General features: G+C 45.1%; 1 protein-coding gene and 1 long non-coding RNA gene across 3 annotated transcripts in view; one reads left to right on the top strand and one right to left on the bottom strand.

Moving 5' to 3' along the window:
* LOC133070606 (uncharacterized) overlaps positions 1 to 12,802 on the bottom strand; it is a 46,871-nt gene extending 34,069 nt beyond the window's left edge. Inside the window, exon 1 of the long non-coding RNA XR_009696184.1 lies at positions 12,548 to 12,802. This is a non-coding gene — a long non-coding RNA (uncharacterized LOC133070606). The remainder of the gene's footprint in view (positions 1 to 12,547) is intronic.
* Positions 12,803 to 13,349: 547 nt separating this feature from the next.
* PGBD5 (piggyBac transposable element derived 5) overlaps positions 13,350 to 16,060 on the top strand; it is a 143,396-nt gene continuing 140,685 nt past the window's right edge. For both annotated transcript variants that reach the window (XM_061161535.1, XM_061161533.1), the window contains exon 1: positions 13,350 to 13,683. In XM_061161535.1, the coding sequence (XP_061017518.1) occupies positions 13,350 to 13,683 (334 nt within the window). The remainder of the gene's footprint in view (positions 13,684 to 16,060) is intronic.

The raw sequence follows: 16,060 nt of genomic DNA, 5'->3' as shown, positions 1-16,060 counted from the left end.
ATATATACATATATATATATATATATAATGTATTTACATGTTCATTTACAAATATACACAATACTATGGTGAGTGCACACTCAGTTATGTCTGACTCTTTGCGACCCTGTGGACTGTAACTCACCAGGCTCCCCTGTCCTTGGGATTTTCCAGGCAAGAATACTGGAGCGGGTTGCCATTTCCTCCTCCAGGGGATCTTCCCGACCCAGGGATTGAACCCATGACTCTTGTGTTTCCTGCACTGGCAGACAGATTCTTTACTTCTTTACCACTTATGCCACCTGGGAAGCCCCATACATATTTCAGCATTTACATATATAAATATAAAATACAAATATTATTTAAAATGTGTGTGTGTTCAGTCGTGTCTATTTGTGACCCTATGGACTGTAACCTGCCACGCTCCACTGTTGAAAGGATTTTCTAGACAAGAATACTGAAATGGGTTGCCATTTCCTCCTCCAGAGGATCTTCCCAACCCAGGGATTGAACTCACCTCTCCTGCATCTCCTGAATTGTAGGCAGATTCTTTACTGCTTGAGTCATCAGGAAGTTCCATTTAAAATATGATTTTTCCCTCTATTTTGATAAGATGGAATGCACTGCATTACAGAGATCTTTCTCAACTCTATGATAACAATTTGACGTTGTCTTAATTAGTCCTTATACATCCCCACCTTTCAGATGTTACAGTCAAGGTTCAGTGAAGTCCAATCACTTGTCTAACATGATACACTCAGTGTATGGCCTCTTGCCTCAGTCTAGAAGTGCAGATGGGTGCTTGGGGTGAGTCTCTGGCCAGGGAGACAAGGCCAGAAGATGGAGGGGAAGTCTTGACTGGTATTTCTTCTTGGGCCAAACTTAGGGTCCTTAGAAAGAGCCCTGTTGGTCCTGGCTGGTCAGGAGTCTGAGAGCAGAGGTCTCAGCCAAGCAGGGTGCAGGCATTCCTGGGAAAAGCTCAGGTTCGTGGGGAGCACCGGCTTCTCCTTCCTGCCGGTGTCCTAGTTGCCCTCCCACCTGATACTGTCACTTGTCACATGTTTGCCCGCGTGTCACTCTTACAACAATATGTTCAGGAAAGGGCCTGAGAAGTACATTCAAGCTGCAGAAACACAGCATATGGGCTAACATGCTGATCCATCTTGAGAGCTTATATTATGAGGGGCCAAGTGATCTTAGGGCAAATTAATATATTTCAAGAAGCAGCAAAATGACTGCAAGAATAGCATAAGGGCTAGTGATCATTTACTGGTCCAGAAATACTTCTGGGAGTGCTTCTATTAAAAACTTATTTATTTATTTGGCTGTGTGGGGTCTTAGTTGAGGCATGTGGGATCTAGTTTATCAATGAGGGATCAAACCAGGCCCCCCTGCATTGGGATCATGGAGTCTTAGTCACTGGACCACTGGGGTAGTCCCTCTAGTAGTCCTTCTTAACATTCCCCACCTTTCATCACTTCTCTTGTTGACAGTAAACACTATTCAAGTTTTCTGAAAGAAATATGGATGACACAGTACACTGTGTGTGACCCTAAAGCTTAATTCATTTCTGAACAATGATACTGATGGTTTGGAGGATGGATACTTTCCTGGGCAGAGAAAGGAGTTGAGCAGAACATATGAGGCAGCCCTGGATATAAATAATTGAAGCCAGCAGTCACCCCATCATGCACAGCCACTGCTGCTTATCCCCAAATGGAAGTGGGGTTCAAGAAGGGGACAGTCAAAAAACTTAGTTTGGCCTGGAATTGGATGGTCTGAGTTCTAATTCTGATTCCATCATAGATAGACTACTTGTATGGCTGTGGAAAATCATCTCTCTTATTATCAGCTGTGTCTTCCATAGTTACAATATTTTTACAAGAAATTGTAAGATCTGTTCTCTTGGAAACTTTCAAATATACAATACAGTACTATTTACTATTGTCACCATGCTGTACATCACATCCCCAGAACTTATTTACTTTAAAAATGGAAGTTTGTGTCTTTTGACCACCTTCCATCTTCACCTGTTTCACCCACTCCCAGCTCCCTGTCTCTGTTCTCGTTTCTATAAATTCAGGTGCTACTCTTCTTGTTTTTTTGCTTTTTTTCTTTGTTTCTTGTTTTTGAGGATTCCACATATAAGTGAGATCATACAGCATTTGTCTTTCTCAGTATGACTTATTTCAGTTAGGACTGTACTTTCGGGATCCATTCATGTTGTTGCAAATGGTAAGATTTCCTTCTTTTTATAGTTGAATAATATTCCATTGTATATATTCAATATGTCTTTTCTGATATAACAAAAATTATTTTGTGACTCAAAGAAACACTTTGTACTGATATTTTGTAAGAAAAATAGAAATAACGTGCTACTTTAAATATTGCTGAACATGTAAAGAATGCCTTATTTTGTGCTAATAAACTGGAATGTACATATAAATGTACATTAAATGTTCCTTAAAGGGTAAACTATTATTTTTTCAATAAAAAATGAAAATAGTGACCTCACAGGGTTTGTCCTGAGGATTAAATTAGACCCTCAGGTAAACCCTTTAGCACAGTTCCTAGCTTATAGAAGGCACACATCAGAGTTGATTATCATTTTTATAGACCTCCATTTTCTTTAGCCTTCTAAAAGAACCAAAAGTTATCTCTGAAAAATATCAACAGCTTCAGGTGCTATGGGAAAGTGATATCTGTGTTGACCTAATTAGAATGAAGTGAAAAATCCTTTTTGTGTAAAACTTGTTGAAAATCTAAGTTCTGTTAGTTCTTCTGCTTTAGCAATTAGAAGAAATGTTAAAGTATTTTTGATAATTGAATCATTCACTGTAACCAAGGGCATTATTAATTTCAACATTAATGCTTACAAAAGATTACTGCAAATGCAGATGAGAAGTAATGGGAAGTTGCAGAAAATTCAAAGGGGCCCCTGACAAGAGCGTTTCCTCTTGTAATTCTCTTCTCTTTCTCCTACAATTAGAATGCAGCTGACATCCTACTTAGGTTCAGGCCCGCTGAGTGGTTTTCCAGGTGCCTGGCCTTTTATAGACAGCCTCATAAGAACCGTGCTCTGATCCTTCTCACTGTAAGAAGACTGAGGGACAGAGGAGCTTTAACACCAAGTCTACGACAACATCAGTTCAGTTCAGTCACTCAGTCATGTCCGACTCTTTGCGACCCCAAGGACTGCAGCATGCCAGGCCCCCCTGTCCATCACCAACTTCTGGAGTTTACTAAAACTCATCTCCATGGAGTCAGTGATGCCATTCAGCAATCTCATCCTCTGTCGTCCCCTTCTCCTCCCACCTTCAATCTTTCCCAGCATCAGGGTCTTTCCCAATGAGTCAACTCTTGGTATCAGGTGGCCAAAGTATTGGAGTTTCAGCTTTAATGTCAGTCCTTCCGATGAACACTTAGGACTGATCTCCTTTAGGATGGACTGGTTGTATCTCCTTGCAGTCCAAGGGACTCTCAAGAGTCTTCTCCAACACCACAGTTCAAAAGCATCAATTCTTCAGTGCTCGGTTTTCTTTATAGTCCAACTCTCACATCCATACGTGACTATTGGAAAAACCATAGACTTGACTAGACAGACCTCTGTTGGCAAAGTAATGTCTCTGCTTTTTAATATGCTGTCTAAGTTGGTCATAGATTTTCTTCCAAGGAGCAAGCGCATCTTTTAATTTCATGGCTGCAATCACCATCTTCAGTGAAGATGGAGCCCTCCCAAAATAAAGTCTTCCACTGTTTCCCCATCTATTTGCCATGAAGTGATGGGACCAGATGCCATGATCTTAGTTTTCTGAATGCTGAGCTTTAAGTCAACTTTTTCACTCTCCTCTTTCACTTTCATCAAGAGGCTCTTTAGTTCTTCTTCACTTTCTGCCATAAGGGTGGTATCATCTGCATAGCTGAGGTTATTGATATTTCTCCCAGCAATCTTGATTCCAGGCACTGGAGTGGCGGAGTGGTGGCTGCCTGGTGCTGGAGTAGCCAGCGGCAAAGAGGAGATACACCATGTTCAAGGTTGGAGAAACCTCAATAACAAGGGAGGCACTGGGAGAGGGCATCAGAGGGCAGACAGCATGAAACCACCATCATAGAAAAGTAACCAATCTAATCACATGGACCACAGCCGTGGCTAACTCAATGAAACTATGAGCCATGCTGTGTGGGGCCACCCAAGATGGACAGGTAATGGTGGAGAGTTCTGACAAAATGAGGTCCACTGGAGAAGGGAGTGGCAAACCACTTCAGTATTCTTGCCTCGAGAACCCCATGAACAGTATGAGAAGGCAAAATGACAGGACACTGAAAGAGGAACTCCCCAGGTCAGTAGGTGCCCAATATGCTACTGGAGATCAGTGGAGAAATAACTCCAGAAAGAATGAAGAGACAGAGCCAAAGCAAAACAACACCCAGTTGTGGATGTGATTGGTGATGGAAGCAAGGCCTGATGCTGTAAAGAGCAATATTGCATAGGAACCTGGAATGTTAGGTCCATGAATCAAGGCAAATTGGAAGTCGTCAAATAGGAGATGGTAAGAGTGAATGTTGACATTTTAGGAATCAGCAAACTAAAATGGACTGGAATGGGTGAATTTAACTCAGATGACCATTATATCTACTATGGTGGGCAAGAATCCCTTAGAGGAAATAGAGTAGCCATCATAGTCAACAAAAGGGTCCAAAATGCAGTACTTGGATGCAATCTCAAAAACAACAGAATAATCTCTGTTCATTTCCAAGGCAAATCATTCAATATCACAGTAATCCAAGTCTACAACAAAGTATCACTTCAATAATCCAGACAGAATCTGACCCCAAAATTCCAATTTACACTTTGAGCTGCATCAGTGCCAGCTATAGGTTTGTGAATTTAGCAACACCGAGAAGGTCTGCTCTCTTGCAAGGACCATCTTTCCCTGTTTCTCAGCATATGTGAGTTTCTACTACTAAGTGATCTATTATCTTGTGTTAAACACCAACCTCTCACTACAGTTTTTCCTCTAAAAGCAAATGAATTTTAGGCACGGTCGTCATATCAGATCTCTTTCTTTGGTAGAACAGGTGTGTGTGTTTGTGTGTGTGTGTGTGTGTGTGTGTGTGTGTGTGTGTGTGTGTGTGTGTGTGTGTGTAGGGGTGTTAGATGTGCTAAAAGAGGGAAAATGTCACCAAGGGAGAAGGGAAAGGACACTAGACAATAGCACAAAACTGTGGAATGGGCTTCAGATTCAACCCTGACTGTATAAGCAACACTATTTTCTAAGAACATGAAAAGTTAATGAGAGAGTCAATTCCTAGGCAGATTGATAAAAAGTCCAGGGTCCCCAAGGAGGAAAAAGGGGTCTGGGGCTCTTGAAGTGGAGATAGGGGTCTGGAATTCTCAAGGAGGAGAAAAGGACAAATGTTTTTTTCTCTACATTCCTTCAGTTCAGTTCAGTTCAGTTCAGTTACTCAGTCGTGTCTGACTCTTTGCAACCCCATGAATTGCAGCACACCAGGCCTCCCTGTCCAGCACCAACTCCCGGAGTTTACTCAAACTCATGTCCATCGAGTCAGTGATGCTATCTAGCCATCTCATCCTCTGTCATCCCCTTCTCCTCCTGCCCCCAATCCCTCCCAGCATCAGGGTCTTTTCCAACGAGTCAACTCTTCGCATGAGGTAGCCAAAGTATTGGAGCTTCAGCTTCAGCATCAGTCCTTCCAATGAACACCCAGGACTGAGCTCCTTTAGGATGGACTGGTTGGATCTCCTTGCAGTCCAAGGGACTCTCAAGAGTCTTCTCCAACACCACAGTTCAAATGCATCAGTTTTTCGGCGCTCAGCTTTCTTCACAGTCCAACTCTCACATCCATACATGACCACTGGAAAAACCATAGCCTTGACTAGATGGACCTTTGTTGGCAATGTAATGTCTCTGCTTTTTAATATGCTATCTAGGTTGGTCATAACTTTCCTTCCAAGGAGTAAGTGTCTTTTAATTTCATGGCTGTAATCACCATCTGCAGTGATTTTGGAGCCCAAAAAAATAAAGTGTGACACTCTTTCCACTGTTTACCAATGTATTTCCCATGAAGTGATGGGACCAGATGCCATGATCTTAGTTTTCTGAATGTTGAGCTTTAAGCCAACTTTTTCACTCTTCCTCTTTCACTTTCATCAAGAGGCTTTTTAGTTCCTCTTCACTTTCTGCCATTAAAGGTGGCGTCATCTGCATATCTGAGGTTATTGATATTTCTCCCGGCAATCTTTTCTTTTCTTTTCTTTTTTTTTTTTTGGAGGGGGCAAATTTTATAATATGCTTAGGTGTATGAAATGCAAAAATAAGAAAGGTAAAGTCAACAAGATCACCAAGTATACATACCCACACAAAATTAAAGCAAAGCAAGGGTAAGTAGGAAAATTAGGGGAGGAAGCATAATGCACGTGATTCAAACGCACAAAATACAACGTATATGAAGTGAAGTCGCTCAGTCGTGTTCGACTCTTTGCGACCCCATGGACTATAGCCTATCAGGATCCTCAGTCCATGGGATTTTCCAGGCAAGAATACTGGAGTGGGTTGCCATTTCCTTCTCCACTCCCGGCAATCTTGATTCCAGCTTGTGCTTCCTCCAGCCCAGCGTTTCTCATGATGTACTCTGCATATATGTTAAAGAAGCAGGGTGACAATATACAGTCTTGACGTACTCCTTTTCCTATTTGGAACCAGTCTGTTGTTCCATGTCCAGTTCTAACTGTTGCTTCCTGATCTGCATACGGGTTTCTCAAGAGGCAGGTCAGGTGGTCTGGTATTCCCATCTCTTGAAGAATTTTCCACAGTTTATTGTGATCCACACAATCAAAGACTTTGGCATAGTCAATAAAGCAGAAATAGATGTTTTTCTGGAACTCTCTTGCTTTTTCAATCATCCAGCGGATGTTGGCAATTTGATCTCTGGTTCCCCTCCCTTTTCTAAAACCAGCTTGAACATCTGGAAGTTCACAGTTCACGTATCCGTGAAGCCTGGCTTGGAGAATTTTGAATTTACTAGCGTGTGAGATGAGTGCAATTGTGCGGTAGTTGGAGCATTCTTTGGGATAGTCTTAGTCAATTACAAAACTCAGTTTAAACTCTGTACTAGAGATTATACAGCAACAATATATCCTGCTTGAGGACAGTTTCTCCTTCCTGAAAAACCTTCTGGTTAATCCTGTTACCTTAAGACGTAAATTATGGGAGTGGGTCTAGTAAGATCTTTACAACCTCCAGACATTCTTTTGATTTACTGTAATAACTAATTAAAAGGTCTATAACTCCAATGCTAACACTAGCAGGGGGCACTCTTTCTGCTCTCTTCTGATGTCTATGTCAGAAGCTTTCTCTATCCCTTTTATACTTTAATAAAACTCGATTACACAAAAACTCTGAGAGATCAAGCCTCGTCTCTGGCCCTGGATTGAAATCTTCTCCTCTGGAGGCCAAGAATCCCTGAGTCTTTCGTGGTTCAGCAACAACCTTTCATTAACTTCCAGTGTGTGTGTGTGTGTTTTTTCTTTCCTTATTCTAAATGTCTCATGTTTCATTTGATGAAAAAATTTATTTCAAATAAAAGGGAGGTTGAAATACTAATCAGAGTTGTTTGTGATGCTTTGCAGGGGTTTAGCTGCCTTGAATTATTTTGTGGAAATATTAATTATCTAAACCACTTAGAGGAGAAAAAAATTCCTATAATCAAAAAGCCATTTAACTAACCCCTTTTTAATGTCCTTTAATCTTTCTCCAAATTCTCACTTGATAGATTCCAGGTCTATCATTAAAATCATTCCCTTGTGCTGTCACCCTTCACTGTACACACCTTGCAAAATCCCACTGGGTAAAACCCAATAGTTGTTTGACCCCATGTCTCTCCTTGGCAGCTGAACACAGTTGGAGAAAAATACAACCATGCTGGCAGGTTTCACGTTAAATTCTCTACCACAAATCCAAGTGTATTTCTCTAGTTGACTGAGTCCCCACTCTTCTAGAGAACTGTTTCACACCTCTTTCCTCAAACCCCTCACCCAGGGATCCTTACTTCTGGCCACACCTTTGAATCACCTGGAAGCCTATAAAATGCACTAGTACCCATGCCCCACCTCCAGAGATTCTAATTGTGTAGCACAGGGGACCTGGATATGAACGTATTTTTAAAAATCTCCAGGTGACTCTCATGTACAGTCAGGATTGAGGATCAACTGCTTCCTCAGACACAGCTAATCACCCTTCTGATGACTGTACTGAGAAAATCGAATTAGTAAAGAACAGCCACAGACTCCCACCAAATCTACCTGCATGGGGCCTTTACTCCATTCTGAACTAAGACTAACCCTTCTGCTTCTGCATTCCAGCCCGTCACCATTCGAGCCAACTAGGGCCTTGTTTGTCATCGCTCCCTCTCTCGCCAGGATCTCTCTTGTATTCTTTCTGCTGAATCATGCCCATCACTATTCAAACATCGCTTGATTTTAAGAAATCTCTTCTCCAGTCCCCAAAAGCCACCTCTGTCACTTCCCTTTTCTCTGCAGTAAAATTCCTCCTCAAAATTGGTCTTTACTCAATACACAAATTTCTTTTCCCATTTTTCTGAAATCCACTCCAGTCACAGTTTCACACCCCCCCCCCCCCCCACTCCAGCCCCATTGTCAAACCCAGTGGTTAAGTCTCAGCCTTCATCTTACTAGATTCCTCAGCAGCATTTGGTCATTATTTCTTCTTTGGAATACATATTTAGCCTCTAAAACTTTGCTGTGTCTCAGTTTCCTGAATTCTCAGTCTCCTTTGATGCTTTCTTCTCATTTCCCTCATGTCTAAATATGACTGTGCTCTCAGACTTTCTAATCCTTGGGTGATCTTGTCCATCTATGTTGGACTGATGTTGCCAACATTTACCTCCAATCCAGACCCGATCCTTGAACTCCAGATTCCTCTCTTAAACTGCCTACTTTCCAGATCCACTTAGATATGTTAAATCCAACATGTTCACAACCAAGTTCTTATTTTTTTTCTCTCTAATCCTGGTGCTCTTGCCGTAGCTCAAGCAAAAAACTATGGAATCATTCTTGACTCATCTCTTTCACTGTCCACTTTTGACTCTTCTGTAAAAGCTGTGGGTTCTACCTCTAAACTATATTCTCATCTTGATCAGTTCTCATCACCTCCATTACTACCATTCTGGTCCAAAACACCCCTTTCTACTGGTCTTTGGGATTCCATCTTTGCTCTGCTCCTGTTTATTTCCCACTCAGCAGCTAGAGTGATCTATCTAAAACACAAGTCAGATCTTGTTATTTCTTTGCTTTCAGCTCTTCAGTGGCTCCCCACTTCACTCAAAATAAAATCCAGTCTTACAAGATTTAACAGCCAACTTCCTCTCCGATTTCCTCTCCTGCACTCTGCCTCAGCTGCACCAGCCTCCTTAGTGTTAATTGAGTATAGCTGGTGTGCACCCACCTTGGGGGTTTGCACTTGTATTCTTTTCCTGAATGCACTGGGCTTGCTCTTAAGGATCTGCCCCAATGTCTTCTTATCAGAGCAATGTCCTCTGACCATACACACACGCACCAATTTCACCACCATCATCATAATCAACATAATGACTGTCCCTCTACTACCCTTTATCAACAAGTGATATATTACATGTTTACTTGTTTCTCTTCTCCCCTTCTATTTGAATGTACAAACTTTTTGGCCCACCCAATGTGTGTGTGTGTGTGTGTGTGTGTGTGTGTGTGTGTGTGTGTGTGGGTTAGTCTTTCAGTCATGTCTGAGTCTTTGAGACCCCATGGATTGTAGCCCACTAGGCTTCTCTGTTCATGGAATTTTCCAGGCAAGAATACTGGAGTATCTGTGTTAGTTGCTCAGTTGTGTCTGACTCTGTAACCACATGGACTGTAGCCCACCAGGCTCCTTTGTCCATGGAATTCTCCAGGCCAGAATACTGGAGTGGTAGCCTTTCCCTTCTCCAGGGGATCTTCCCAATCCAGGGATTGAACCCAGGTCTCTGGCATTGCAGGCAGACTCTTTACCAGCTGAGCTACAGGGGAAGTCCTCAGCAAGATGAAGTTTTAGGAAAATGCTAATCAATTATTTTACCATATTTTTATGTGTTCATTAGAGTGATACATGATAAAAATCTGTATTTGTGTTTAGATTTGATAATCTAAACAATTGTCAACTATTTTTTTTCAATGTTTAAATTTAAATTATTAGGGAAAAGGAAACATTGTATCATAGTTTAAATGGTAGTATTTTTTCTTTTGTAGAGATACATACAACAAAAGTGTACTATGCCATGAAAGGAGAAATACGGCTATTAACCCCAGGTACCTAAAAGTACAAACCCCTGGTTTAACAAATCAAATCCTAAGGAATCTATTACACAAATAAATTGCTTTTGCAATTTGGAGCTCATTGAGAAGACTATAAGCCAAAAGCTCAATATTAACCTAAAATTACTTAATTATATTATGAATCTATATTACTTGGAAGATGTTTTCAAATGACTCAAAATTAAAAGATCTTAGTATAATATTGGTTTTGTAATTATCCTCACAAATACATTAATTATAAAATTATAAATTTTAAATTATAAATTATAAAATTAATGATGTGGAATCAGCATGGTAGCATTAAGTAGGAAGTTGCCAGGTAGATGGGGAAGCTTTTTTGCCTTTTATTTTCCAGATGTTTTCCTCCGTTTCCTCTCTTCCCTCCACAATGAGAAGCAGCCACCTGTCTTAAAAGGTTGGAATATTTTTACTTTTCTTGGTTTTTACTTAACTGGGTTAAACAATGTAACATGCTAAACAGTGATTCTAAACTGGAGTAGTCATCCAATTTTTATTAGGGGTAACAATTTGATTTCCCAGTCTCTTGTAACCATATAATCCTCTTCCATTGTTCTGTGCTGTGTGAGCCACAAGCACTTTGAGCCTAGGAAGCACAAAGGCTCCTTGGGATTAGTACCACACAAATGCAGATTAAGGACTGTAGAAGACTGTGTCCATGCTTGTAACTGTCATTGCTCAGTTTTGTGCTCCCTTTGGGCAGCAAAGCAATCTATTGTTTTAAAAACACACAAGTTACCTTAGCTGTTGATTTTTTTCATTGACTACCCGAAGAAGGGAAGAAACTCTTTCCTATAGAATATGCCTCTCTGGATCCCATTTAATTATTTTTAACTGTGTTGTGCTTAGTCGCTCAGTTGTTTCTGACTTTTTGTGACCCCATGGACTGTAGTCCACCAGGTTCTGCTGTCCATAGGGATTCTCCAGGCAAGAACACTGGAGTGGGTTGTCATGCCCTCCTCAAGGGGATCTTCCCAACCCAGGAATCAAACCCGGGTCTCCCATAATGCAGGCAGATTCTTAACTGTCTGAGCCACCAGAGAAGCCCTGAAGGAGAGAAGCAACTCTTCTCTATAGAATCCAACTCTCTGGATATCATTCTATTATTTTTAACAGATAACATGAAATCTTACAGGAGTCTTAGACAATTTCTAATTTCAGAATTTGCACTTGAGGTATGGAGCCTTATTTTGCTCCCTGTGCCTTCAATCTATGTTTCAATGACCCTTTGTGGTAAGCATGAGAACCTGTACATACCCTCTTCAAACTTTTTGGCTGGTTGGCAGAGTATGTAGATATGCTGGAAATTATTTCTTTTCTGTGGCATAATTCTTCTAAGGAAGTTGAAACAATCAGTCAATCATGTAGCAAACAATGTGATGTGAATCCCTTCCTTTTTTATATATTGTCTTTTGGTGATTATCATGAAATTTCTCCCTATACAGTGGCTCTGGTTTGGGAAGAGGAATCTTGGGGACTGGGATGAGAGGTCAAGAATGGAATTGCCTGCCTGTTGGTGGCAGAATGGTCCCCACATTTTCATTCTTTATGCATGCTTATAAATAGCAACATGCCTTTCCATTTTGTGTAATTATTTAGTTAATACCCAGTTGGATTTGTAAGCCCTCACATGGCCATGGATTTATTTTATTTCAGAGCAATAGTGACTTTATGGCCCAATTACCATCAATGTGACTTATTGTGCTATTTGCGGGAGGGAGAGGGGAGCAAGAAGACAAGACAGACTGATCATATGTACCACCATCAACAGGATGACAGCCACACACTCCTGCTCAAGGAAAAGGGACAGTTGGAACCTTTCTGTTGTATTTATTAAAGCACTTAAGTCTAGGTGATTGTGCTATATTTTAACAGATGACTGTGTTTCAAATGTGTGAGTGAAGGAGTGTTGTTAGAATAATCAATATGTTGATTATTTTGATTTAAAAGATGTCAAATGTGAAGAACGATGAAGAATGAGTCTACCTAATTCCAGATGCTGCCACTCTCAAATTACAGGCGTGTTAAAGGGAGACTGAGTAAGCATCTGACCTCAGATATGGACCGGTGAGGATGGCTCCTAACTGGAATTCCCTGAAGCCAGACAGCCCTGTATTTATAGGAGCAAGCGGCGCAGCACACCGTGACCCGTGGGCAGCAGCCAGGGAACTGCGACCCTTCGCCTACCTGGAGCGTTTCCGTAGCGGCTGATTCAGAACCAATGGGACGGACAGCTCCCCGGCGCCGGGCTCCGGGCGCGGACTGCGGAAGGGAACAAGAGCGCGGAGGGTCGGCGCACCGTCAGCGGGATTGGGCGGCGGAAGAGCACACTGCGTCTCTCTCCCACCTATTTGGTTCCTCCCTTCCCCTCAGAGGGCAGCGAGAGGCCTGCGGTGGCTGTCCCGGAAGGCGAGTCCCTACAAGCGAGGGGACCGGCCGGAGCCGCGGCCGTCCTCCCCCGCTCACCGCCTCTGCCAGCTAGCGGTGCCAGATCGCAACGCCTCGCCCAGCCCCGGCGGGGCGGACGGGTGGGCGTCCCTGGCGCAAGGCCCGCCCAGCCCCTCCCGCCCCGCCCGGGCCTGGCTCCCGATTGGCCGGCAGGCTGGAAGTGCGAGGAGGCGGGGCCCGCCTCTGGCGGCTCGCGCCCGGGAAGGTCGGCAGGGGAGCGCGGGGTGCCGCTGGGAGGGCGCGCGGGTACGCGGCGGGCGCCTAGGAGACGCAGCGGCGGTCGGAGCGGCGGCGCTCGTTCCGGGCCGCAACCCTTGCCTCCCGCCGCGGCCCGCAGTCCGCGGCGCCCAAGCTCCGAGGCGTTTCCCCGGGCGCTGGGCCCGTGGCGGCCAAGACGGCGGGCCGGCCGGGCGCGGGGCGGCGGGCACTGTGCTGCGGGCTGCGGTGGTGGGGGACGGCGGGCCGCGGCGCGGGCCCGGGGCCCGGCGCGTGCGGCTGGGAGGCGCTGTGGGGGGCTGGCGCGCGGGCGGCGGCCGGGGCCATGGCCGAGGGCGGCGGGGCCGCGCGGAGGAGGGCGCCGGCGCTGCTCGAGGCGGCCCGCGCGCGCTACGAGAGCCTGCACATCTCGGACGACGTGTTTGGCGAATCGGGCCCTGACAGCGGCGGGAATCCCTTCTACAGCACATCGGCCGCCTCGCGCTCCTCCTCGGCCGCCTCCTCGGACGACGAACCCGAGCGCCCCGGCCCCGCGCGGGGCCCCGGCTCCCCGGCGCCTGGCGCCCCCGCCGCGCAGGAGTCGGAGGAGGACGAGGCTGGCGCGGGCTGGAGCTCCACACTGCGGGACCGCCCGCCCCCGCGCTTCGAAGACACTGGCGGTAAGGCGAGGCCCGGGGAAGGCCAGGCTGCCCGGGCGTGAGAATTCCGGATACTCCGCCGGCCCGTTTGCGGGTGGCGGCTGTGTGCGTTTCAGGAAACAAACGAGGCTGAAGAGCGGGGCTCTAAAGTGCGAGCGAGGCTGCGTGCGGGGCTCCGCCGACTCTTCGTGGGTGGACAGGAAGAGGCGAGGCCGCGGCAGCACTTTGCCGCCGGCGAGGACGTAGGTGCGGGGTGTTTCCCTCCCTTGCTAGGAGTGTCCCCGCGTCCTGCAACGGAAGCCAGTCACACCTGTAGGGTCTCTCCTTAGGGGTGAGTTAGAGTTAGACTTTACTAGTTGAAGGAATACTAGAACCCTGACGTGTCTTGGGACTGGGGGAGTCATTTTGTATTGCTGGCTCCAGAGCAAGCTTACCCAGATGCTAGGTGTGGGGCAGGTAGCCGTTGGAGCGAGGCTGAAAGGTTACCAGTGGCGTCTTCACTGGACTTTAGTTTTCTCCAGTTAATCTGAGAAACTTTCCGTGTCCTGCCATTCAGGATCTCTTGTGAAAAACAGGGAAGAGTGAAAGGATCAGTTTAGCAGCGTTAAGGCCCTTGCTTCAACAGAAGGAGCTTTCACGTGTTTCCTGCTTATTGCTATGGTCATAGACCAGCTGGAGAAGGTCAGAGAAAGGCTAGCAGCTCCGCTGCCTGAGATCCTCTTTGCTGCCTCCTTTTGGGGAGTTGGTCAGAAGCTCAGCAGCCTCTGTCCTCTCTGGGAGGTGGAGGCCCGCCGTTCCCACTTGTCCTCTGATGCTTTTGTTCCTTGCTCTGCGGCCTTCTTGGTCTTCTGTGGCAGTCCCTTGTTTCTGCACACTATTTTCATGGATGGACTTGCGTGCAGCTGGTGATGCTGACGACCAGGGAGTGGCCACAGTGGGTTTGATCCTGGGCGTTATGCAACTTTTCCTGCCGCTTTCCCTGATGGTTGTTCAACCAGTGGGGAACACAGCACATAGGAGGACAGGCTCGAGGGACTCCTGGCTGGTCCTAGACTGGGATCAGGACATCACGCTGCAGCCTGCTGGTAGGGCTGGCTGGCTTCTCAGCAGGGAGTGGTCTGCAAACCTCAAGCAGGCTGGCTGCAGTGTGAATTTACTAAGTTATAGCTGGGCTTCCAGAGTCCAAGTTAGCTGTACAGTGTTTGGGGTGGGTCAGTGTAAAAGCTTCTTCTTATTTGGGCTTTGATTAAGAGTTTGGGAGTTTTCAGTCACATCACTCTGTATAATCCTTTTCCACCCCTGTATTTTCCAAAATGTCATACAGTCTTCCAGCCCCAGACAACTGATTTCCTATTGGCTCTTAAGAATTGTACCTGCCCAGAACCCTGGTTTGACAGGCCTTATGCTGTAATGTCTGTGATCCAGTTTTTGATCTCAGAACACCTGAGATGTATGTCTGCTTGGGCGGATTACAGCATTCTGTATTGGGGAAAATAGGGAAGTTGTGTTAGGTTAAGCCTGGTTATGAATAAGATTTGTGAGGGCTGGTTTGAGAATGTTAACATTTTTAAAGCAGTATTATGTTTCTTAGTAACCTATAAATTGGAGAAATTCTGCAGCAGAGCAATTTACCACTGCAGCAGTTAAATGGTCGTAAAGAGCAGTTGTTGTCAGGTTTAGATTCTGCTTCCTTCAGATGTCCACTGAGTTCACACCTAGATCTGAGAATCACAGTCAAGCACTTTAACCAGACATTAGTGGTTATTTGCGGAGAAGGCGGTGGCATCCCACTCCAGTACTCTTGCCTGGAAAATCCCATGGACAAAGGAGACTGGTAGGCTGAAGTCCATGGGGTTGCTGGAAGTCGGACACGACTGGGCAACTTGACTTTTCACTTTCATGTATTGGAGAAGGAAATGGCAACCCACTCCAGTGTTCTTGCCTGGAGGATCCTGGGGACGGGGGAGCCTGGTGGGCTGCCATCTCTGGGGTCGCACAGAGTCGGACATGACTGAAGCGACTTAGCAGCAGCAGTGGTTATTTGATGCTATTTATACCTAGTTTTGTTTTCCTATTTTGTGTAGGAGCGCAGCTCTAACTAAGAATTTTCTTTCTCTTTGCAGCACTTCTCCCTGAGGGAAATTTGGGTGGTGGTAGAGGGATGAGATTGATGGTTTATTATGCAAGAATTCAGGTTTCCTAAAACAATGGAAATGATTTATGGGGGCTGAAAATAGATGCAGAAATATGCTGCTGGTCAGAAAAAAATCCATGTGTCTTAGTGGTATGGAGACAGATGTGTGTTAAGAGGCTTGAGAGCTGCACCCAGGTCACCCTGAGAGCAAAGAGGGTCAACCTGTGAAGTTTACCAAGTCCAGTAGATAAGACCCTCTAGCCA

This window comes from Dama dama, chromosome 15, assembly GCF_033118175.1.
Source record: "Dama dama isolate Ldn47 chromosome 15, ASM3311817v1, whole genome shotgun sequence".
NCBI classification, from domain to species: Eukaryota; Metazoa; Chordata; class Mammalia; order Artiodactyla; family Cervidae; genus Dama; species Dama dama.
Note: the sequence above shows the minus strand (reverse complement) of the source record. Positions and strands in the feature narration are given on the sequence as shown.